At 41.0% G+C, this 26,264-nt stretch overlaps 1 protein-coding gene across 2 annotated transcripts; it reads left to right on the forward strand.

Annotated features, from left to right (window-relative positions):
* The first annotated feature begins 328 nt into the window (after window positions 1–328).
* Window positions 329–26,264, forward strand: LOC135202494 (protein dpy-30 homolog). Of its 2 annotated transcripts, none has more exons than XM_064231915.1 (4): window positions 329–347; window positions 3,140–3,175; window positions 7,078–7,226; window positions 24,727–26,264. In XM_064231915.1, the coding sequence occupies exons 2-4, from the start codon at window positions 3,146–3,148 to the stop codon at window positions 24,806–24,808; spliced, it is 261 nt and encodes an 86-aa protein (XP_064087985.1). In that variant the 5' UTR covers window positions 329–347; window positions 3,140–3,145; the 3' UTR covers window positions 24,809–26,264. The 2 variants fall into 2 exon arrangements, with proteins under 2 accessions (XP_064087985.1, XP_064087984.1); XM_064231914.1 differs by lacking the exon at window positions 329–347 and adding an exon at window positions 648–769.

Consider the following 26,264-nt stretch of genomic DNA (forward strand, 5'->3'; position numbering starts at 1 on the left):
TAATTCCAAACTGTTATCTTTAGTAATTTCAACTGATTTTTTTTCACTTCGTCAGGCTCCACGAACCTATTATTTACCAGTAGCACTCAAGGTTTGTAAGATTTATTGTTTATCCATTTTAAAGATTTATTACGTAATTCATTTTAAATATCTTACGAAACAAGTAAATTCGTTTGCGAAAAATTGAAAAAGAAAGACATCGGAAAGCATATTTTTTAAAACTGAAATGGATGCAACACTTTCAGAATAAAGCATCCATTTACAAATACAACATTTACTGAATATCCAGCATTGCAACCTGTTGCGGTGCATAACATACACTTACGAGCACGCCTCGACTCAGTAAGGTAAATAATCGAAAAACAAGTGTTAATTCGCCTACGGTAAACGAACAGATTGTGTTACATGCTCTGGGAACGGAATTCCTTTGAAAGAGATGTGTGCTTGAACGCAACCTCGTTGTTTTTGTCACTGGGATTTTGCAATTTTATTTTCCGTAAACAGCAACGCGTTTTCATATTTAAATTGTCCAGCGAGCATTTAAATTCATTCGCAAACCTTTAATTCAGTATATGGTAAGCCTGAACTGCATTTTTTTTCTACATTGAAATCAAATAGTTGGATATGAGCTTAGACGAGCTATAACTCATTTACGTCCGTCTGAGCTGCAGTTGAACGCAACCCCGTTGTTTTCTCGTCGCTTGGGACTTGGCAGCTGTTGCGGTAAACAACTCTCTCGTTGGTGCTCCGTCTAGACCTATTATTTTCTGTAAGTATTTTCATACGTATTGAAATTCTAATTCGCTGTGTGATTAACCATGCCAGAATCGTCCGTTTCAAAAGGGAAATGAATAAAAAAATAAATAATTATAATGCATATAAAAGAAGAAGACCTACGTACCGGTAGACTGAGTCTTGTCTAGGCCTAGGTATACCTACGGGGTGATTTTAAAGACAGTCAGTCCCCATTATTCCTAAATAATGTCAAGGTTCGTTCCTTCTACGGCGAAATCCGTTCCGGCATAAGGCATGAACCATATAGGCCTACTAGGTAGGGTATTATATAATTGATATTGTAGTAGGCCTAGGCTATTTTAACAGGCGCTTTATGGTACGCATTTTTGACCGGGGCCTAGGCCTATTGTTGTTGCAAAAATCGCGTATTTTATTTTATATTCATTGTCTAAAAGGAGATTTATTATATTGTTTATTTTTATTTTATTTGTTTTAATCCTCACAAGCAAGAGATGACACCAACAAACTTTGTCAAAATCCATAAATTAGGTAGGCCTGACCAAGAAGAGACTAGATGTGTCTAGGCCTAAGGTATGTAGTAGGTATGGGTATGCATCCTAACCTAACTACTCAATGGCATTGTGTTGGGTAAAACAGAAAATCCTAGTAGAATGCAGAGTACATGTAGTGACTTAGCCTAGTATTTCAGGGGGATCCAGGGAGGGTGAACCTCCCCCCTTCCCGGCCAAGTTATGGTACGGCGTCTGAAGTTTGGGTAGGCTAGGTTAAGGTAAATCTAGCTAGGTCGTATTCCAGCTGAAGGCCTGCTACTATACTAGGTAGTCCTCCAGTTGCCGTGATCCCTCGCGCTGCATTCGTTCCTCACAGACATCTACCACACCCCATAGCATAGGGTAAAATACCAAATGGCCGGCCTCTACCGTAGCATGACCACCTTCCCTAAAAAGTACTTTAACACCTCCTGTAACCCAGGATAGACATTGTTCGTCCGTCGAAGCAACTAACCTCTCGAAGTAAGTTTTTTCTCCTAAGTCATAAGTTAAGGCCATAATTTCCAATTTCTGGGAAGGTGGTCGCACTATGGTAGAGGCTGGTCATTCGGTATTTTACCCCAGTTAAGAAACTCTGCCAGATTATGTGCTAAATGGTGTGTTTTGTACCACCCCCTAGGGGACAAATGTAAAAATATAGGCAAAAGATGGTATAATTCATACTAAATGTAAATTAACCTTATAAACATAGGCTAGACAAAAACATAATCTAAGGGATGTAAATATTCAGGTAGGCAGCTGGCAGGAATCAGGCCTAGTAGTAGTCTTCAATTTTACCCCCAACCTAACCTGACATAGCAAATTTTAATTATAGAATACAAGGATACTTACTAACCTAATGTAAACCAAAGCATTAGGTTCTACCCAGGTTATTCATAGGCTTTGCCCTTCAAGACCTGAACCCTAATCAGGGGTAAAGTCCTGAATTATATAAAGTACTAAATATTCTTAACTTCCAACCAGTATTGGAATAATTAAAATTGTAGAAAAACTAAAAAATTTTTACCAAAGCAGTGGAAAATGATTCATTATATCACAATTCATTGTAGTTCGTTTTGGGTTTCTTACACCCCTCACAAACTGGCCTTTGTGATTTTTATGTGGTCAGTACACTATGTTTTATTAAGAATTATGACTGCATCATTAGACTCTTATATACTAGTATGATCAAGTTTCATTTTCTATAAATACCTTTTTCTGGAGAGGAACAGTCATGGAATTATTGTTCTATATTCATTTCATAAAAAAAGGGTATGGAAAAAAGAGGCTATGGACACATTTTACAATGTTTATATTTTACTAATATATATGTAGCTGCATTACCTTTACATACAGAAGTCAACAAAGCGTAGCCCTGATCATGTGGCGCGTATGTTAAGGGCCCATTTTATGGATACTATATGGGAATTGTTATCTTCAGAGTCAAATAATTTTATGTTGCATCCTTGCTTTTTACTTTCTCCTCTTGTATGTGCATCCTCTTCCTTGTAATTCAGTTCATTAATCCATCTAAGCTTGAAAGGGATTTTTAAAATTGAGGAAGAAACTTGCATTTATGAATATTGATTTCTGATAATAGCTATGTTTTCCATGGGCAGTCCAGCCTTTCGAAGGAGAATATATGTCGTAAACACACTTTTCTGCACATAAACTGTTGTTGTGTTTGATTGCCAAAATGACATAAATGAGGCAGTGGGTTTTGTTGCAAAATATTAATGCTATTTGAGAAGTTGCTAAATATTTTGTTTGCTGACATTACAGTAGGTGTTATATTACATTCAAGGCCTTAACCCTTTTGTTAATACAGAAATTTCTTCCTTTTGTTATTGCAGGAAGGAATGGACTCCGAGGTTGAATCATCTGATGTTGTGAGTGGTTTTTCAGTTATAGTTTTAGTGATATTACAGTTTCAAAGTACGTACAACAATTGAAAGCTGCAGTCACACTATTTGGCATAACTTGATCTTGAGGTGCTTTCCGTTTTGCCAAGAAGAGTGTCAGTCAATTTAGTTGACGAAAAACATGCTATAAGTGAGAGCTCATCGCTGAAATTTACATAAAATGACAGGGGCCTGAGTAAGTGATGGGGGATATAAATGGGGGTTAATTTTTTTTTTACCATGTGCTGTAATTTTCTTTTCCATGATAGAACGCTAGATTTAGTCTCATTTCAAAGCCAAAGAAACATGAAAAACTAAAAATTATATACAGTAAGTCCTCGGGTTACGCTGGTCTCGACTTACGATGTTTCGTGGTTACGAACGCGCCCCCATAAAAATAATAAAAAATAAAAAATAATATTTTGCGTCGTTTCCGTCTTACGCGGTTTAGCGTCGTAAGCAACGTAAACAAACGCGAACTAGTTCCAGGCGCACGGCGGCAAAGAATAACGCTTTGTGGGGGAGAGGACGGGCGTCGCTTTGCTAACGCTCAGTCCTCGCCCATACGCCATTTTGGTTGTTTACACTGCCTCTCTCTCCCTCGTGTTGTATCGTTTTTGTAACTTTTTGCTCTTTGTTATGGCTCCCAAGCGCAAGGCGGACTCTTCTGATGGTAGTGCATCGAAGAAAAGAAAGGCCATCACCATGGAAATTAAAGTGGACATTATAAAGCGATCCGAGAAGGGAGAAACGCCAACAAACATTGGCCGCTCGCTTGGCCTTAGCCGTTCGACCGTTGCTACCATTATCAAAGATAAAGAGCGCATCGTTGAACATGTGAAAGGATCTGCTCCTATGAAAGCGACAGTGATAACTAAGCAGCGTAGTGGTCTAATAATTGAAATGGAAAGGTTATTGGTGCTTTGGTTGGAAGACCAAAATCAACGGCGTATCCCAGTCAGCCTTATGGTGATTCAGGAGAAGGCGAAAAGATTGTTTGAAGCGTTGAAAAAAGAAAAGGGAGGGAAGTGAAAGTGAAGAGTTTGTGGCTAGTAGGGGTTGGTTTATGCGATTTAAGGCTCGGGCCAATTACCATAACCTTAAATTGCAAGGTGAAGCTGCTAGTGGGGATGAGAAAGCAGCGAGTGAATTTCCTAAAGCGTTGTCTGAGATAATTAAGGAGGGGGGTTATTCTGCTCAGCAAGTGTTTAACGTAGACGAGACAGGTTTGTTTGGAAACGTATGCCTAACCGCACTTACCATCGCCAAGGAGGAGAGTCAGCACCCGGTCATAAAGCCAGCAAGGAGAGGCTAACTTTACTTCTTGGGGTAATGCTGCTGGCGACTTCAAACTGAAGCCCTTGTTGGTGTATCAGGCTGAAATCCAAGGGCTCTCAAGGGCATTTGGAAGGGTCAACTACCAGTAATTTGGAAGTCCAACAAGAAGGCATGGTGACACTTGCAGTGTTTGAGGACTGGTTTCGTAAACCATTTTGTTCCAAGTGTGGAGCGGTATTGCGCCTCCAAGGGTATCCCCTTTAAGGTGTTGCTAGTGCTGGACAATGCCCCTGGACACCCTGCCCAGCTGGGAGACTTCAACCCTAATGTCAAGGTGGTTTACCTTCCACCTAATACCACGGCCCTTTACAGCCTATGGACCAAGGAGTGATTGCTTCGTTCAAGGCCTACTACCATACGAAGGACAATTGCTATGGCTTTACAGGCAACTGAAACCAAGAAGGACTTGACTCTGAAGGACTTTTGGAAATCCTACAACATCCTTGATGCTGTAAAGAACATTGCTAATTCCTGGGAGGAGGTTAAGCAAACAAACATGAATGGTGTCTGGAAGAAAATTGTCCTCAATTTGTGAATGATTTCCATGGGTTTGAGGACACAGTTCAGCTAGTTGTCAAGAACGTTGTTGCCCTGAGTAAGGAAATCAATTTGGAGATGGAGGTTGATGATGTTACAGAGCTGCTGGAGTCTCATGGCGATTGGAGTTATCTGCTGAGGACCTGATACAACTGGAGAAGCAGATAATAGAGGAAGAAGAAGAAGCACCCACCCCAGAGCCTAAGGCTTTCACAAGGCAGGACTTGATAAGAGGTTTTGCAGAGTTGCAGCAAGCTTTGTCAACTTTTGAGGCTCAGGATCCCAACTTGGACAGGTTCACTAGGGTTCCAGAGGGCGCTCATGGATTTGATGCAGTGTTACAAGGAGATTCTTGGATGAAAAGAGGTCGCTCTCTGTTCAGACTAACCCTGGAGCAGTATTTTAAAGAAGGTAGAGAGGCCTGCAGGAGATCCTGTACCCTCTACCTCAGCTGCCTCTGCTAATCCAGCACCTTCTGAATGTTCTGCTAACCCAGACTCACCTGCCCCAGTATCTCCAGCACCTTCGGTAGTTCTGCCTCACCTAAAGACTCACCTGCCCCACATCGTCTCCCAGTAGTATGTTCTGCCTCACCTCAAGAATCACCTGCCTCAGCATCTCCATTACTAGTATTTTCTGCCTCCCGCCTCAAGAATCATCTGCCTCAGCATCTCCAGCACTTCTGGAGGTTTTTTTTTCTCTCTTCACTAACCTCCCCCAGTCTCTCCAGCACCGCAGCTTCCTCTCCAGTGTGCAAGCCAATCAAACTAATAAAGGTAAGGAATTGTTCTCTCGTTGTTATTGATAGGTATTTACATTAAATCATGTGGTATTTTTCAATGTTCCGACTTACGCTGAAAATCGTGTTACGATGCATCGTAAGAACGGATCTACGTCGTAACTCGAGGACCCCCTGTAATGGGAATGATGCGTTGGAATTAACTGAGCAGAGAATTATTTTACTTTTCATAACTCCCATAAAACATAAGAGGGATTTATGAATTTCTTAAGGGCAAAATGAAGAAGTGGAGACGAATATTTTTATGATTCTTATGGACTCCTTTACAACTATCTTTGAACAGCCCATATTTGCATGAAAGGAATAGAACTAAACTGTCCCTTAACAGTCACTGGACATTGTCCCAATGCTGTATTATGCCAAAATGTGATTCATTTTTTGTTTATTTATTTTTTGTCATTTGACATCATCAGAATCTTAAGGGATTGTTGGCTACGTCGTCTGATGGTCATCTGAATCGTAAGAAGTGGTTTGTTTATGAAGGGGAAGGGATAGGACTAGATAAATGAAAATTGTATGTAAAATTAAATCTTCAGAAACAAGGGGAGAAGGAGACCAGGAAAAGTTCTAGTTAGTCTGAGTGAAAGAGGCTTTGGAATAGTGGATCTCAACAGCCAGGAGTGCAAGATTATATGCAAGATAAGATTTAAGGGAATGTGTGTTTAGGGATCAACAAGGTGCTGGTGAAAGTTTCTTATTTGCATAATGGAGCTGATAACTGAAAATTTTCTTCAATACTTTAAAGTATAGACATGATTCCAATTGTTACTGAAACTGGTACTGTAAATGTCAAACCAGTTCCATTATGAGGAAGATGGAGGGATGGTTGTATGTTTTACGATTTCTGATTGCAAACCACAGTTAATTGATGATTGGCATATGTTTGAGTTGTGATACTGTGACTTTCGGTTTCCTCTTCACATGGGAGAAAGTTTATACTTTAAGAAGGAAATGTATAAGAAAAATGATAAAATTGTCTTCAAGGTTCTCTTTAGAAATATTGCATTGATAAAGCAGCTACTCATGGCATGCAAGTAGCATTGCAGATGTAAGTGTAGGCATAGTTGGGTAGCCAGACTTTTTTTATGCTTATGGGTTTCATTACTACAGTACCATGAAAGTTAGGGTTGCAATGCACCTGCATAATTGAGAAGTCACAAGCCAAGTCTGTTAGTTGTGTTATTTTTGTTGCAAACATTATGTATTTTTATTTCAGAAAGCTAATGCAGGTAGTGGTGAGAGTAATGGTGAATCAAGAGCCAAGAGGCCTCGCGTAGACTTAGCTTCACTTCCAACAAGACAGTATTTAGATCAGACGGTAGTACCCATACTCCTACAAGCTGTCACACAGTTGAATAAGGAAAGGTGAGATTGTTTTTCTTTGTTGAAAATAAGTTACACTTGTAAAATATACAGTATGTTTTGTTCATGAAACTTACCTGTCAGATATATATAGCTGTATTTTCTGAAGTCCGACAGAATTTCAAAAACCTCCGGCACACGCAGTGGTCGGCCAGGTGGTTAGTACCCATTCCCGCCGCTGGGAGGCGGGTATCAGGAACCATTCCCGTTTTCTATTCATAATTTTTCTGTCGCCGGTACTGGAAACACCTGTTTTCAGTACCTCCGTCTTAGGATTTTGGAAACTTCATTGCCGCTAAGTATCCTGATTGTCTTTTGATTTATTTACTTGGATTTGTGGCTAGGCATACGCTATCTTAAATTAATTTGAATTTGATTCATTTTTGCATAAGATATCTGAATCTAGTTAGGCTAGTTTCAGAGGGTGTTGTCTGCAAAGATAGGGGGTGGCTACCGAAAGCTTTGGTAGATCCGCCTTTAGTATGCACGAGGGGTATGGGTCTTGCTTCTTTGTGGAGACTTTGTCTAATTCCATAAGAAAGAAGTATGATTCGTATGTACGCAATTATTCAGTAAACAAAAGTCAGGGTAGTGAACCTGCTAATCTACCTGTAGACTTCTTTTTGCCTAACCCTGTAGTGTGGCCTACGGGCTATGAATATGTCTGCGAGAGGTGCTCGCTCTCCTTCATTGTTGTGAAGAGTGCTACTTCTGTAAATGATACACCCTGTAGTGTTGCCTTTGGGCCCTAAAACAGTGTCTGGAGAGGTTATTGCCCTTTCTCTGATACTCTCTCGATTCGTAACTTAGAATCAAAAGTGCTTGCTTTAGAGAGCAAAAGTGAAGTGGCTAAGTGCAGTGACAGTGCCCCTTGTGTAGGAGGGTGCGTCAGATCGGCCTTATTCGCCTCTAGGCCGGGACCTCTGCTTACTCCCGAACAGGGAGAGAGCATGTCGAAAGCCGAAGGAGGGTTACGAGGAACCCCCACCGATCTGACGCCCTTCGGCAGACCTGAAGATACTCCAGGCTGCCAAGTGCGTGCATGTGCACGAATCCTGAAGGATTGCTTCTCGTCCTCCGAAGCGTCCTCCCGCGCAGGGGGTGGTGCTTTCGGAAGGACTCGCGCCCTCTAAATAGAAGCTTTATAGAGGAGGACGCTTCACGTTTCTCTCTCTCTCTCTCTCTCTCTCTCTCTCTCTCGTCATGCGTTTCAGTGAGAAGTAATAAGGCGAACGTCACCTGAACATGTGTACGTCTTTCCACCGAGAAATACGAAAAAGAAGTCGTTGTAGCAGGACGCTTTTGAGCGCGGACGTCCGAGCTTTGTTCTGTGAGAATAAGAAGGCGTTCCCTCGCCCCTCGTATTCTTACACGATCAACCCTTCTTCTGAGACTGCTTCGTGCAGTCGGAATTTTCTCCGAGATGTATCTCGCTCTTCCCTGAAGGCAGTTTCTCTCGCTTGTTTTGACGCCAGTCAGGAGCGTGACGCTCGGATGGATGCCAGGCGCGCACGAGTGGACGCCAAGCGCACGCCAGTGGACGCCGAGCGTGCGCCAGTGGACGCCAAGCGTGCACCAGCGCACGCCAGGTGTGTCGCCTGGCTGAACGTTTCTGTTGAACTCTTCAAGCTCTTGTTTCAGATTTGGGCCTGAAGAATTTTTACCTCTACCTTCGGAGATACCTTCTACCTCACCTGGAAAGAAAGTGAAGTAAGGCAGTGCTTCGGAGGAAGCTTAAAGTGAACAGGCAACTTCGTCTTCGAAACCCAGCAAGACATCGGGTTTCGTGAATTCAAGAGGTCTCTGTCAATTAATATTGCTTTTGTTCATGAAACTTACCTGTCAGATATATATATAGCTGTATTTTCTGAAGTCCGACAGAATTTTAAAAACTTCCGACACACGCAGTGGTCGGCCAGGTGGTTAGTACCCATTCCCGCCGCTGGGAGGCGGGCATCAGGAACCATTCCCATTTTCTATTCATAATTTTTCTGTCGCTGGTGCTGAAAACACCTGTTTTCAGTACCTCCGTCTTAGGATTTTGGAAACTTCATTGCCGCTAAGTATCCTAATTGTCTTTTGATTTATTTACTTGGATTTGTGGCTAGGCATACGCTATCTTAAATTGATTTGAATTTGATTCATATTTGCATAAAATATCTGAATCTAGTTAGGCTAGTTTCAGACGGGGTTGTCTGCAAAGATAGGGTGTGGCTACCGAAAGCTTCGGTAGATCCGCACTTGGTATGTACGAGGGGTAGGGGTCTTGCTTCTTTGTTGAGATTTGTCATGTAAGGAGTGTGAGACTTTGTCTATTCCGTAAAGTAAGGAAGACGTATGATTCGTATGTACGCAATTAATCAGTAACAAAAGTCAGGGTAGTGAACCTGCTAACCTTCCTGTAGACTTTATTTTGCCTAACCCTGTAGTATGGCCTACGGGCTATGAATATGTCTACGAGAGGTGCTCGCTCTCCTTCATTGCTGTGAAGTGCTACTTCTGTAATTGTTACTCCTAACCCTGCAGTGTTGCCTTCGGGCCCTAAGCAGTGTCTGTAGAGGAATTACCCTTTCTCTGATACTCTTTCGATTCGTATCTTAGAATCGAAAGTGCTTGCTTTAGAGAGTAAAAGTGAAGTGCAGAAGTGCAGTGATACCCCTTGTGTAGTGGAGGGTGCATCAGATCGGCCTCGTTTCGCCTCTAGGCCGGGACCTCTGCTTGACTCCCAGGACCCGGGGAGGGAGCATGTCGAAAGCCTAAGGAGGGTTACAAGGAACCCCCACCGATCTGGCGTGCCTTCGGCAGTTTCTGATGAAAATCCCAGACTGCCAAAGTGCGTGCGCGTGCACGAATCCTGAAAGATTGCTTCTCGTCCTCCGAAGCGTCCTCCCCATGCAGGGGTTGGAGCTTTCGGAAGGACTCGCGCCCTCTAAATAGAAGCTTTATAGAAGAGGACGCTTCACGTCCTCTCTCTCTCTCTCGTTATGCGTTTCAGTGAGAAGTAAGAAGGCGAACGTCGCCTGAACTCTTGTCCGTCTTTCCACCGAGAAATACGTAAAAGAAGTCATAGTAGCAGGAAGCTTTTGAGAGCGGACGCCCGGGACGCTCGGATGGACTCCAGGCGCGCGTGGGTGCACACCAAGTGCGCGCAGTGAGCCCGAGCGCGCTCCAGTGGACGCCGAGCGCGCTCCAAGTGGACGCCGAGCGCGCTCCAGTGGACGCCGAGCGTGCACCAGCGCACGCCAGGTGTGTCGCCTGGCTGAACGTTTCTGTTGAACTCTTCAAGCTCTTGTTTCAGATATGGGCCTAAAGAATGTTTACCTCTACCTCCGGTGATACCTTCTACCTCACATGCAAAGAATGTGAAGTAGGCAGTGCTTCGGAGGAAGTTTAAAGTGAACAGACAACTTGCTTTCTTTTCGAAACCCCAGCAAGACATCGGGTTTCGTGAATTCAAGAGGTCTCTGTCAATTAATATTGCTTTTCGCATAGGTGGATGGAGTTAAGGAAAGCTCAAGGGAAGATCTCGTTTGCTCTACCGCAACCTTTGCCATTCGGCCAATAAATTTAAGTTGCCACTACCGCAGTCAAGACTTTGCGATAAGGCAGTTACGGGTTATGTAAGGCTCGATGTCCTGCACGTCAGGGACTCTCGGCAACGTTTAGTGGGATTCTTGCAAAGGCACTCATCAAAAGGACGCTCTTCAGGAAAGCGCAAGACAGGACTTCCTTTGCCATACTGCCAATAAATTTTAAGCTTTAGCATGGTGGCATTAGTTGTGATACGGGGACGCAGGAAGCTGGTTGGAGAGTTTCTTCCTCTTCCCAGGATCATTTTGCAAGCTTTTTAGCCCATCTGAAAGGGTTTTTTCAGATGATAGATTTTGTTAGTTTCTAGTCGGGACTACGCTGCCGAATTGAACATCGTCGTTCTACCTGCCGTAAGCCCAGTCTCTTAACAGGATTCTTGCCCCTTCCTCGTTTGAGACGGGAATCGAAAAAATTAAATGCTTGACTCCCTGGATTACATTTGTCAATTCAGTGACTTTCCCCCATTGACAATATACTTTCGTTTTGTCAAGTAAGTGGTATCCCCTCATTGACAAAATATCTCTTTGTCCCGTAAATGGGTTAGTTCTCATTGACAAACATCTCATTAACTTGATATTGCGTAAGCGAATAAGCTCTTATTGACAAGATTCGGAAGAGCTCTCATTCGTCATTCGCAGACTCGTACAAGGAAATATTAGACTTGATAGGACTACGTCCAAATGAAACGCTTATGTCCAGTAACATAAGAAGCTTGAGCTGACTGTTCGATTCTCTTAAGTTTTGTTCATGAAACTTGCCTGTCAGATATGTATGTAGCTGTATTTCTGAATTCAGCTATATATATGTCTGCCAGGTAAGTATGAACAAACTTTATTGTGATATAATTTCATATTTTGCCTTGCGTTATTTTACTTCTGGTTGGTTCAAGTCATATACGCTTGCATGTTGTTACCTCTTCGGATGGCAACCGAGAGGTCTATTGTCTATTTTAAGGACATTTAATCGTTACTCCCTGCAGCCTTCCAGGAGTTTCCGATTTATCTTTTACCGTTGTATGGTAGTGTTCTGACGACACAAACGCATCTATATATTTAGCGTTTTCTGTTTTCGCTTAAATATACCAGCTTGAGAGTCTTCGGCTCAAAAAATAACGGGCCTATTTCTTCGTAGAATAGGGTAGCTGGCAACCCAGACATAAAGTTAAGAGACGACGTTCGTAAGCTGCTGGCTGCTGCTGTCACGCTGTCTGTCTTCCAGTCCAACCGAGCCAGTAACAGATCGGGCGCTGTCATTCGCCGTAGATTACGTCTCTCTCTCCTGCGGGATTGACTGACTAACCGTATCTCGTGCTGGCGGTTACGTCTCTCCTGCGGGATTGACTGACTAACTGTAACTCTGCCCTACAATCACGGACTTTAGCCTAAGATTGAGGGGATTTCTTACGTGAATGAATAAACGTTGCATTCGTTTTGCCTTACTATGTTCAACAGAGTTATCTCTTAATCCTTTCGGTGCTCGTTACCGCACGGTATAGAACTACGAGTCTACCGCAACATTGCACTTTATATGCTCTCCTGCTTAGGCAAAGCGCAGCCTTATTAGGGAAGTAAGCATACTCGGGGAGGGAATGGATGAGTTTGCTGGGGACCATTTCCTTCCTGAAGAAGTTTGTTTCCCCGAATAGACTGCAATTCAGACCACAGTTTTTTTCCCTACCGGGAAAACTGAAATATTATTCAAGATCTAGGAATGATTCTGAACATCTCTCAGTGCGTTTATCACCTGAGGTGATAGAAAGAAGGTGCCGGACATCTGGATAGGGTTTCAGATGTCCTGGATCTTAATCTGAAAGAAGTAAAAGCGATTCGGTAGTCCCTCCAGTCCTCGTAACGAGTTTTGGGAACCAGTGGTCCAGATCAACTCTGATATTCCACAGCTCTCTCATATCTTAAGAAGTATCTTCTCTCGGTCCCTGTTCGAGTTTACGAGAAAGCCTATTATAACAACAGGCGTAGAATGTAACGATCCTCTAGAGGTTCGTTACCGGATTGCAAAAGTCCGTACGAATCGTCTCGATCGACGGCAGCAACTATTGACTTCCGAGTGGAATCTTTCTTTAGAAGTAAGTTGAGAGTTGTGGAGACTTTAGGGACGCCCTTTCATTCTTCTCTTCGATATGTTGAGGACGAAGAGGCTTCTTCTTCTCTGCTCCCTTATTCTCGATCCGGGATCGGTACCATTAAACGCCATCCTATGATATTGAACGGGGATGGATATTTAGTCTCTTTTCCCCTTTTTTCAATCGCTTAGGAAATGTAATAAGAGGATTTATGACGTCACAGGGAGCGACAATGACGCTGATCGCCCCATGTTGGCCTTCAGGATCCTGGATTCACAGAGGTCACATACTTCCTAGTTCACTTTCCAAGGACCTTTTCCGAGAGAGTCGGTCTACTCTAACTCGAAAGGTACCTATAACCTCTCCGCTCTGAGTCTTGACTACGTTTCAGGCTATCGAGATGTTGACAGGAATAAGATTACCGTCTTCCATTTCCGTCTGAAGAATGGGATAAGCTGGCAGTCACAACTATTAAAGAATACGCAAATATGTTGTTGACAGCCTTTGGGCTCAGAGATTTGCGTCTGTCAAACAACAAAGCCCTTCACGATCTTTGAGTTCTGTGGAATCTCGAACCTCGCTCACCATCTACTTTTTGTCTCACCTGTTTTCTCGGAGTCAGGACACTCGTGCGAGATCAGGCGACATATAGTAGCCCTGAGTTTCTTGTTGACGAAGTCGGTTGCGTTTATACACCCCCGATGATCGTGTAACATGAGACCAGGTTGGACTGTCAGGCATTCTTCCTTCGGGACTGAATCGCCTTTTTGCTCCTCGTCCTCCTTTCTCCTGCACCAGAAGCTCGAGTCAGGAGTTGATCGCTGACGACGTTGGGTTGCGTTGATACACCCCAAGGTTTGCTTAGATTGAATCGCCCAGGCAGTCCAGACACTCATCCTTCAGCGAAGAATAGTGCCTTATGGTCTTCAGGGTACAGCCTTGCTGTCCTTGATTCGTCTGACTGGTCAACTGGTTGGTCACCTGACTTTAGTACAGACGGACTGACTGTGCACGTCCAGATCGAAGCTTTCAATATGGAACTTAGACGTATTCTGAAGTTCTTGATGTCAAAGCATTCGAACCTCTCCTACCTGTTAACTTCTTGCATGTTGATCAGGAAGGCCTTCTTCTAACCACCCTAGATACGACAAAGAGGGTTAGTGAGATTTTAAGCCATCGTCACAAGTTTTGGCTTTAGAGAACACAAGGCGGTGTGCTCTCTAACCCTTCCGTTGTGGCCTAAGAATGGTAAACCCGTTTTGTCCTTGGGCCAGGAGCTTGGAAGCAAGGATGGCACAAGTTAGTGGGCAGGAGCCAGAGAGAGTCCTGTGCCCTGTCGGGTCTCTCAAGTTTTATCTACATAAAACTCAAGAAAGTCTAAGTCAATCGGGCAATCTGCAGTGTTCCGAAATAGACCAGACTTGGCCCATATCGAAGAACAGCCTGGCTTTAGTGTTAAGGAGTTCTTTCAAAAAATGCTCCTTCATTGTGTTTGTGCACAAAGATTTGAAATCTTTATCTGAAATGCTCACGAGGTGAGGGCGCGGCCTCGGAAGCATTTCAAACAGAGCATGGCACTCAGCAACATCCTGAGTACCATGTTTTAGCGAAGCAACTCTGTGTTCACTTCACACTCCCTGCGAGATGTGAAGATGGCATATGAGATCTGCTGCTCGCTAGGGCCATACGTGGTCTGCAGACACAATCTTGGGGGCAAGAAGTACCATCATCCTATCCTGTAGAAAATGGTTAGGAAGAGCTCTTAATTTAGTTGTGGAGTCGCCGACAACGGCGACTTCTTAACTCTTGAAGCCTTAGTTAACACACCTTAACGTTTGGCTAGGTTGGTCAGGTTGGTGTATATATATTTATATATATATATATATATTTATTTTACTTCTTAGCCCTCATGGTATGGTCAATATGGTCTAGTCACGTCGTGGTCTCGCCCCTGTTGACAGATCATCTGGAGTGCACCAGCTATATAGGTCTCTACCTCGCTGGCAACTCTAGTAGCACAAGCAGACTTACGTGGCAGTAACCACGAAGCCAGCTATGCTAACAGGTGGAACCAAGATGTAAATCATCTGCATGCATTTGTTTCCCAAAATCCTTCTATTCTGTCCCTTCCCACCTCCAAAGGTGGGATTCAGCTATATATATATCTGACAGGTAAGTTTCATGAACAAAATGATATTGTTATGATACAATAAAGTTTGTTCATACTTACCTGGCAGATATATATAATCAAGTACCCACCCACCTCCCCTCAGGGGACAGTGGAAATAAAAATTATGAATAGAAAATGGGAATGGTTCCTGATGCCCGCCTCCCAGCGGCGGGAATGGGTACTAACCACCTGGCCGACCACTGCGTGTGTCGGAAGTTTTTAAAATTCTGTCGGACTTCAGAAAATACAGCTATATATATATCTGCCAGGTAAGTATGAACAAACTTTATTGTATCATAACAATATCATTTTCGTAAAGGTGGATGGAGTTAAGGAAAGCTCAAGGGAAGATCTCGTTTGCTCTACCGCAGTCAAGACTTTGTGATAAGGCAGTTACGGGTTATGTAAAAGCTCGACGTCCTGCACGTCATGACGCTCGACTACGTTCGGTAGGATTCTTGCAAAAGCACTCATCAAGAGGACGCTTTTCAGGAAAGCTCATGACAGGACTTCCTTTGCCATACTGCCAATAAATTTAAGTTGCAAGCTTTTTAGTCCATCTGAAAGGGCTTTTCAGATGATAGATTTTGTTAGTTCCTAAGTTCGGGACTACTCTGCCGAAGTTGAACATGGGTCCTACCTGCCGAAAGCCCAGTCTCTTATCAGGATTCTTGCCCCTTCCTCGATTGATACGGGAATGGGAAAAATAATATGCTCGACTTCCTGGATTACGTTTTGTCAATTCAGTGACTTTCCCCCATTGACAATATACTATCGTTTTGTCAAGTAAGTGGGTATCCCCTCATTGACAAAATGTCTCTTTGTCCCGTAAATGGGTTAGTTCTCATTGTCAAACATCTCAATAACTTTATATTGTGTAAGCGGATAAGCTCTTTTTGACAAGATTCGTAAGAGCCCTCATTCATCAATCGCAGACTCGTAGACTACGTCAATGAACGCTTATGTCCAATAACATAAGAAGCTTGAGCTATCTGCTTCGATTCTCTAAGATTTGTTCAATAAACTTGCCTGTCTGCCTGTCAGATATGTATGTAGCTGTGTTTCCGAATTCAGCTATAGATATGTCTGCCAGGTAAGTATGAACAAACTTTTATTGTATCATAACAATTTCATATTTTGCCTTGCGTTATTTTACTACTGGTTGGTTCAAGTCATATACGCTTGCTGTAGTTACCTCTTCGGATGACAACCGAGAGGTTTATTGTCTTTTATTTTAAGGGCATTTAATCGTTACTCCCTGCAGCCTACCAGGAGTTTCCGATTTTTCTTTTACCGTTGTATGATAGTGTTATGACGACACAAACGCACTTCTATATTTAGCGCCTTCTGTTTCGCTTAAATATACCAGCTTGAGAGTCTCTTTCTGCTCAAAAATAACGGACCTATTTCTTCGTAGAATAGAGTAGCTGGCAACCCACGCATAACGGTAAGAGACGACGAATGTAAGCTGCTGCTGTCACTGTCCGCTCCAGTCCAACCGAGCCAGTCCCAGCTCGTTCGCTGTCATGCGCGGTAGGTTACGTCTCTCTCTCCTGCGGGATTGATTGACTAACCGTATCTCTTTGCTGGCGGTTACGTCTCTCTCTCCTGCGGGATTGACTGACTAACTGTATCTCTGCCCTACAATCACGGACTTTAGCCTAAGATTAAGGGGATTTCTTACATGAATGAATAATGCATTTGTTTTGCCTTTCTATGTTCAACAGAGATATCTCTTAATCCTTTCGGTGCTCGTTACCACACGGTATAGGACTACGAGTCTACCGCAACATTGCACTATTATATGCTCTCCTGCTTAGGCAAAGCGCAGCCTTATTAGGGAAGTAAGCATACTCGGGGAGGGAATGGATGAGCTTGCTGGGGACCATTTCCTTCCTGAAGAAGTTTGTTTCCCTGAATAGACTGCAATTCAGACCTCTACAGTTTTTTCCTACCGGGAAACTGAAATTTTATTCAAGATCTAGGAATTATTCTGAACATCTCTCAGTGCGTCAAGTATCACCTGAGGTGATAGAAAGAAGGTGCCGGACATCTGGATAGGGTTTCAGATGTCCTGGATCATAATCTGAAAGAAGTAGAAGCAATTCGGTCGTCCCTCCAGTCCTCGATACGAGTTTTTGGAACCAGTGGTCCAGATCAACTCTGATATTCCACAGCTCTCTCATATCTTAAGAAGTATCTTCTCTCGGTCCCTGTTCGAGTTTACGAGAAAGAGCCTCTAGAGGTTCGTTACAGGATTGCAAAAGTCCGTACGAATCGTCTCGATCGACGGCAGCAACTACTGACTTCCCGAGTGGAATCTTTCTTTAGAAGTATGTTTAGAGTTGTGGAGACTTTAGGGACGTCCTTTCATCCATCTCTTCGCTATGTTGAGGACGAAGAGGCTTCTTCTTCTCTGCTCCCTTATTCTCGATTCGGGATCGGTACCATTAAACGCCATCCTTTGATATTGAACGGGGATGGATGTTTAGTCTCTTTTCCCCTTTTTCAAACGCTTAGGAAATGTAATAAGATGATTTATGACGTCACAGGGAGTGACAATGACGCTGATCGCCCCATGTTGGCCTTCAGGATCCTGGATTCACAGAGGTCACGTCCTTCCTAGTTCACTTTCCAAGGACCTTTTCCGAGAGAATTGGTCTACTCTAACACGAAAGGTACCTATAACCTCTCCGCTCTGAGTCTGACTACGTTCAGACTATCGAGATGTTGACATGAATAAGATTACCGTCTTCCCTTTCCGTCTGAAGAATGGCATAAGCTGGCAGTCATAACTATTAAAGAATACGCAAATATGTTGTTGACGGCCTTTGGGCTCAGAGATTTGCTTCTGTCAAACAACAAAGCCCTTCACGATCTTTGAGTTCTGTGGAATCTCGAACTCGCTCACCATCTACTTTTTGTCTCACCTGTTTTCTCGGAGTCAGACACTCGTGCGAGATCAGGCGACATATAGTAGCCCTGAGTTTCTTGTTGACGAAGTCGGTTGCGTTTATACACCCCCGATGATCGTGTAACATGAGACCAGGTTGGACTGTCAGGCATTCGTCCTTCGGGACTGAATCGCCTTTTTGCTCCTCGCTCCTTTCTCCTGGCACCAGAAGCTCGAGTCAGGAGTTGCTCAGGAGTTGATTCGCTGACGACGTTGGGTTGCGTTGATACACCCCCCAAGGTTTGCTTAGATTGAATCACCCAGGCAGTCCAGACACTCTTCCTTCAGTGAAGAATAGTGCCTTATGGTCTTCAGGGTACAGCCTTGCTGTCCTTGATTCGTCTGACTGGTCAACTGGTCGGTCTCCTGACTTTAGTACAGACGGACTGACTGTGCATGTCCAGATCGAAGCTTTCAATATGGAACTTAGACGTAGTCTGAAGTTCTTGATGTCAAAGCATTCGAACCTCTCCTACCTGTTAACTTCTTGCATGTGATCAGGAAGGCCTTCTTCTAACCACCCTAGATACGACAAAGAGGGTTAGTGAGATTTTAAGCCATCGTCACAAGTTTTGGCTTTAGAGAACACAAGGCTGTGTGCTCTCTAAGCCTTCCGTTGTGGCCTAAGAATGGAAACCCGTCTTGTCCTTGGGCCAGGAGCTTGGAATCAAGGATGGCACAAGTTAGTGGGCAGGAGCCAGAGAGAGTCCTGTGCCCTGTCGGGTCTCTCAAGTTTTATCTACATAAAACTCAAGAAAGTCGAAGTCATTCGGGCAATCTGCAGTGTTCCGAAAAAGACCAGACTTGCCCGTATCGAAGAACACCCTGGCTTTAGTGTTAAGGAGTTCTTTCAAAAAGGCTCCTTCATTGTGTTTGCACAAAGATTTGAAATCTTTTGATCTGAATGCTCACGAGGTGAGGGCGCGGCCTCGGAAGCATTTCAACAGAGCATGGCACTCAGCAACATCCTGAGTACCATGTTTTAGCGAAGCAACTCTGTGTTCACTTCACACTCCCTGCGGGATGTGAAGATGGTATATGAGATCTGCTGCTCGCTAGGGCCATACGTGTCTGCAGACACAATCTTGGGGGCAAGAAGTACCACTCATCCTATCCTGTAGAAAATGGTTAGGAAGAGTTCTTAACCCTTCTTTACCGGGTGGGTGAGCAGAATGTAAACATTGTGTTTCGCTGCCGAACTGAATCTCTCGGTAGTGACTCGAGTTTGGAGGGGTGCCCATCGTAAATATTTGCCAAAAATACACTAATCAAGACAGGCTAATGAAATTATCAGGTATTATTAGCACTATAATAACGCATATTCTCTGTTAGTTTTATCATCCTACAGGGAAAATAAATGATTTTATGAAAAAAAATGTGAACTCAGTGTCCCTTGTACAAGGGACACTGGTGGTCGGTGAAAAAACTACGGTCTTGAATAGAAATTCGGTCTTACAGAATGTTGGTATATTGCACCTGGAACATGCACATAAAGTATTATCAAAATAGAACAGTAAATAAGCACGTAATAACAAAAAAAAAGCGCAAAAACTAAAGCGAAAGCCCCGCCAATAAATATGGATATCGCAATTTTATAGTATACTTTCAAAAATTGGGCGATGTCATTTTCTACGTTTTCTAAGATTAGTTTCATCACAGAAAACAACTTTAGGGGCATTAGGGGTATCTAAACTAATTTTTCAAGTTTCTTGTCCTCAGAAAAAAATCGCTTTTTTGCTTTTTCTCTGGTTTGGTTTTTTATATATAAAGTTACTATAAGGCTTTATTTCTACCTTCATTTATCTGGTGTTCATATCTTTTATTTGTAAAATGTAATAAGTGAATAAATAAATAAATACAGTAAATGATGATACAACTGGTTTTTTACTTGGGTAGAAGTTATTACATGTTTACGCTTGTCTGGTTTTGTGATTTTTTGTTGAGACGCAGTTCATCTGTCACCTACACACTACTATAAGCAGTAATAATACTATTTTTTTTGGGTTCATCATACGTCTGGCATCGTGTCATACTGTTTATTTTGCTCCAAACTCTTCAAACCGAAATTACAGAATGATTGGAAGTCCCTATCTGAAAAGAGGAGTTTTGGTGGTACTATGCGTACCACCTTTATGCACCCGGTGCGGTATAGTAGACTTCAATGGTGGTACCCACCTACCTCCAAACAAACTTTCGGTAATGAAGAGGTTAATTTAGTTGTTGAGTTGCCGCCAAGGGCGACTTCTTAACTCTTAAGCCTTAGTTAAAACACCTTAACTTTGGCTAGGTTGGTCAGGTGGCGATATATGTATATCTATATTATATATTATCTCTATAATATCTATATATAAATGATATAATTATATATAGTATATATTCTATATGATATCATATAATTTAATTATATATATATATAATATATATCAATTATTATTATATATATAATAATATATATATATTATAATAATATATACCCGCATATTATATATATCACATGGCAGTCCCCGGGTTACGACGGGGGTTCCGTTCTTGGAGACGCGTCGTAAGCCGAAAATCGTCGTAAGCCGGAACGACGCTTGGAAATATGTCTTAAACTAATAAAAAGTTATAAAAACCTTACTTGTAATCCTTTGGTTACACTACATGTTGTTTCCTGTAGTTTTATGTACAACCTGGAGTTATTTTCATAAAAGAATGCTGGTTCTTGAAGGTAAAAACTATTGTAATCCTCTGGTGACACTACATTCTTGAAGTTTTATGTACAACCTGGAGTGATTTTGCAAAATCTTGAGGGCTACAAGAACAGCTGATTACTATTTACGTATCATATAGACTAATTAAAGTAAATGTATCTTTAAATAGGCTTATATATTAGTATCAACAAAACATTTCCTGCCATGAGTCAGAGGCCGTTTAATGAAACGAACACTTCTCTGTCCTATCTGTTCAGAAAATAAATGTTACGTCAATCCCCGAGACCATTGTTGCCAAAGCGTCTCTCTCTCTCTCTCTCTCTCTTCTTCTCTCCTCTCTCTCTCTCTCTCTCTCTCTCTCTCTCTCTCTCTCTGATCAAATTACAATGAAACTTGACATACGATTGCACTAATATACGAATGTTTTGAGATATAACAGAAAATTTGCGAAAATACAAGCTTTGATATACAACGAAATATTTGAGATACGATTTTGCGATGAGTGTTAGTTGTATAGGCGACCGATAAATGGCGTTCAGTCTGTTTGTTTGTTGGTGCTGCATGTTAACACGTCGTTGTTTAGTTCGTTGTATTTGCGCCTATTTTTCGTGTTATTTTGTCTATTTTATTAGTAACCATGGGTCTCAAAGCTAAAGACAAAGCAGGTGATAAGAAAAAACCCAAGAAAATGATTTCGATGGAAGCAAAACATGAAATTATAGCAAAGCATGAACGTGGCGTTCGTATCGTCGATTTGGCAAACGAGTATGGTCGAAATCCTTCTACAATATCCACGATCATCAAGCAGAAAGAAGCTATAAAAACCCCGAGACCATTGTTGCCAAAGCGTCTCTCTCTCTCTCTCTCTCTCTCTCTCTCTCTCTCTCTCTGATCAAATTACGTACTGGATAATGTCTCTCTTTGGATACTTCGATTTTGCCAAATATTGAGGGCTACAAGAACAGTTGATTACTATTTACGTATCATATAGACTAATTAAAGTAAACGTATCTTTAAATAGGCTTATATTATTAGTATCAACAAAACATTTACTGGCTTGAGTCAGAGGCCGTTTAACGAAACGAACACTTCTCTGTCCTTAACTCGGAGCGTCGGAAGACGCCTCTCTCTCTCTCTCTCTCTCTCTCTCTCTCTCTCTCTCTCTCTCTCTCTCTCTCTCTCTCTCTCTCTCTGATCAAATTACTGGATAATGTCTCTCTTTGGATAATTGGAATTTGCGTTGTAATCTAACCAGAAACTTCGTTTTGTTATTATTACTGGAAACAAGCAATGATTTTTTCATTATTTGCGCTTTTGGACTGTTATATGTAAACTAGTATGTATTCATTCGCTCGGAAACTAGTTCCGCATATGAGGCGTCACTAAAAAACATAGAAAAATACAACATAAAAAGTGTCGAAAATCATCATAATCTCAAAATTTTTGTTGTAATCTAACCAGAAACTTATTTTTATTAATATACTGTGCTAAACTATAAAGGATTTTTATCATAGTATGCGTTTTTTAAAAGCGTCGTTAACTCGGAGCGTCGGAAGACGCCTCTCTCTCTCTCTCTCTCTCTCTCTCTGATCAAATTACTGGATAATGTCTCTCTTTGGATACTTGGAATTTGCGTTGTAATCTAACCAGAAACTTCGTTTTGTTATTATTACTGGAAACAAGCAATGATTTTTTTCATTATTTGCGCTTTTGGACTGTTATATGTAAACTAGTATGTATTCATTCGCTCGGAAACTAGTTCCGCATATGAGGCGTCACTAAAAAACATAGAAAAATACAACATAAAAAGTGTCGAAAATCATCATAATCTCAAAATTTTTGTTGTAATCTAACCAGAAACTTATTTTTATTAATATACTGTGCTAAACTATAAAGGATTTTTATCATAGTATGCGTTTTTTAAAAGCGTCGTTAACTCGGAGCGTCGGAAGCGTCAGCGTCGTAACCTCGGAACAAGCGTCGTAACCCAGGACGGATTTTTCCATTGAATATTTAAGAAAAAGCGTTGTAACCTCGGAACGTCGTAAGCCGGAACCGTCGTAACCCGGGGACCGCCTGTATATATATATATTATATAATATATATCTATATATATATATATATATATATATGTATATATATATATATATATATATATATATATAATATTCTGACAGGTAAGTTTCATGAACAAAATGATATTGTTATGATACAATAAAGTTTGTTCATACTTACCTGGCAGATATATATAATCAAGTACCCACCCACCTTCCCTCAGGGGACAGTGGAAATAAAAATTATGAATAGAAAACGGGAATGGTTCCTGATACCCGCCTCCCAGCGGCGGGAATGGGTACTAACCACCTGGCCGACCACTGCGTGTGCCGGAGGTTTTTGAAATTCTGTCGGACTTCAGAAAATACAGCTATATATATATCTGCCAGGTAAGTATGAACAAACTTTATTGTATCATAACAATATCATATTTATAGATATAGTGATGTATGTAATTGGAGATGCCTTATCCAAAGACTAGATAAATTGATGGAGTGAGTTCATATCACTAACACTCCATGCATGCTGTGCAGATTACTTCCTAGTTCATTGTTTGCTATGAACACTGTTTCAGGACTTAATTTAGTTTTTTTACAATGCTTGTTATGTTGATTTTCTGCTGTGAATAGTCAATCTCCTTGAGCCTGTCTGAATTTGGTATTTTACAGCTTTTGATCAAGGCAATGTTATTATTATTATTCAAAAGATGAAACATGTTCATACAACAAGTCCACAGGGGCATTGACCTGAAATTCAAGCTTTCAAAGAATATTGTGGTGTTCATGAGGAAGCATTAAGAGGAGGGAAAGGGAAATAAGAAAGAAAAAATAAATTTATAAATTTATGAATAGATAATGTATTAAAATGCAAGGAGTATATTATTAGGGTAGAAATGCATTGCTTATTTGCTTGAACTTCTGAAGTTCTGATTGCATGACATCCTCTGGGAGGCTGTTCCACAGTCCAACAATGTGAAGAATATAGGACCTCTGGAACTGGGAAATTCCATAGCAAGGCACATTTACTGCATATTGGTGCTGGTGTTCAGTGAACCTGGTTGCTCTCACCAGGCAAAGGGGACTAGGGATCAATTATGAATCTGAATTAACTGTTGAAATGTTTTTGGCTGGTTGTTCTCTTCAGTCTTTAGAAATGTCTTTTTAGGTTCAAACAAATATAGCTCTTTCAACTACGTTCCAACTCTTGTGCCATGTCCATTTCTTAACCCAAGTGCCATGTTTATGGTCCTAAATACCATCCATCCTTCTGCCATAAATATTTACTCCTCTTGATACACCTACAGCTAAATGAAGAAGTAATCATGGCTGAATACATACTTCCAGCAGTCCATAAAAAACTTAATTATTGATCTAGACTGAATTGTTACATTTAAAAAGGAAGGGCAGCATCAGAAAGATGTGCATTTCCAGTATTTGTTGTAGTTGTTTTCAGATGTTCTCATATTTTGACTTATTCATTGTTCCCTCTGTATGGAACTTTAAAAGCTGCGATGCACTTAGCGATTTGTTAAGCCTGATCTGTTTTGCCTTAGACAATGTTGTCATTACCATTCACGGTCCATTTCCAAAGCCACTTTCATTGGCTTTTCTAGAAGTGAAAGTTGAATTCAAGGTTTCTTACTGTCATGTTTTTAAGATTCAGTGTTGTTGTGGCTGGTGCTGTTCTTTAACCATTGATTAACTGAACAAGGAAATTCTTGACAAAAATCATAGAATTTATAAACTTATTGACACTTTCAGTACAATGTATGCAATATCTGAGATAAAACATAAGCACAAAATTCATGTTATACTTCATACAGAATTGATGTTACTTTATTCAGTTAATATAGATAGATATATATACTTTATTATAAAAAGTTGATTATTTAAAAAAAATTATTTCTTAGATGGAGGCAATGAATACTGATTTCCTTAATACGTAATGGCTTTGTTTTTCAGACCAGGAGATCCAATCGAGTGGCTTGCCAACTATTTACTGAAGAATAAGACACAGTTTACCAATAGCCCAAGCAGCTCTTAAATGTCAGGATCATGATCTCTTAGGCTAAGTTGGAGGGTCTCATTTATTTTGTTTTTGTTAATTGGTAAGTTCTAACTTTCTTTTCCAAAAGTACTCTATTTCCTGTAGTTGGAAAGAAAAAATCACTAATTAGTTGTGATCCTAGAGTGCTAAGCAAACTAAATTCTTGATCTTTGGGAGTACATATTTATTTTTCACTGTTTGTAGTATTTATTGAATCACTTTGTAGAAATGTAAATCTTATTAAGGTTTACATGAACACCAAGCCACCATATTGACTTAAACCTTGTTTTGTTTCACAGCTTTTGACACTAGTGTTGCCAAAATGGAATTTGTTTATTATGAGTTTACCATCTGTGTAGGTTATGTATTGCACCTTTTTGTAGTTGGCAAATTTGAATGGTATTTTTAGGGGGAAGTTCAGCATACTTGGACTATCTGATTGATGATAACTTTGCATTCATAATTGCTTTTCTGGGAAATATTTTAGAATGGGAAGTTTTAGTTTTAGTCACAGCAACTGATTTAAAATGCTAAAATCTCACATAAAACCCCTTCTGCTATTTAAGCAAACTAGCCGAACTCCATTGTGTGTAGTACTTATCTGGTGGTAATCAAGTAATGTTAAGCAGATACTGCACAATGGATATGGTAACCAGAATAGCCAAAGTCATATTATCAATATCCATGTTAAATTAATGCTTTTCTCTTATTTTGCATTTCCATTTCTAAAATTTCGACACTGAATCATTTTCTCAAAAGTAATAATCACCAAACCTGAATGTTAATTTACCATGTAAGATTCAATATACAGTACCCATGCAAAATTTACTCCTCTGATACTTGGAATTTTTATAGGTTCATGCATTGACTTCAGGTATATGCATAGTTTGATGCAGGTTCATTATAGAAGTCTCAGTGTGCAAGCTTGTTGAAATGTTGACATCCATAGTCATTACCCACAGAAAGTTCATGATTGTCGTCATTTAAAGCTAATGAAGAAGTCGGATATGAAAGCTCATTAAAAAAAAGGTCTTGTGGTTTAAGCTCATAATTATCCATGTAAGTCAGAAAATGTTGATTACTAGGGAGGACTTATGATGATTCCAATTGTAGTTTAATAGTTCAAATACAACAAACAGTACAAAGCCAGTTTAGGATTATGTTACTGGTCTTATCCCAGTTTTATATTATTTCTTTGCCCCCGTTGCAACAATATTTCCTCATAGCTACATTATACTGCCAGTGTAATGATAATAGTGTATTCCAGTGCTATTATCATATGTAAAGAAATCTCACAGATAATTACTAGTCTTAAGTCATTGCTAGTAAGTAATGGAAATGCAGGTCTTATGCATACGTATTTACACAGATAGCATTTAGAGATAGCTTGAAGAATGTACATGAACAATACATCTTGCGTCTGCTCAAGGTTTTAATGAAGAATTTTAATATT

The sequence above is a fragment of the Macrobrachium nipponense genome, chromosome 30, assembly GCF_015104395.2.
Source record: "Macrobrachium nipponense isolate FS-2020 chromosome 30, ASM1510439v2, whole genome shotgun sequence".
Taxonomy (NCBI): Eukaryota; Metazoa; Arthropoda; class Malacostraca; order Decapoda; family Palaemonidae; genus Macrobrachium; species Macrobrachium nipponense.

Excerpts from the sequence above, each read along its gene's own strand:
- LOC135202494 (XM_064231915.1), top strand. The coding sequence starts at position 3,146 with ATGGACTCCGAGGTTGAATCATCTGATGTT. Across the intron at positions 3,176-7,077 it reads AGGTTGAATCATCTGATGTT|AAAGCTAATGCAGGTAGTGG; the intron begins GTGAGTGGTTTT and ends TTTTTATTTCAG. Across the intron at positions 7,227-24,726 it reads ACACAGTTGAATAAGGAAAG|ACCAGGAGATCCAATCGAGT; the intron begins GTGAGATTGTTT and ends TTTGTTTTTCAG.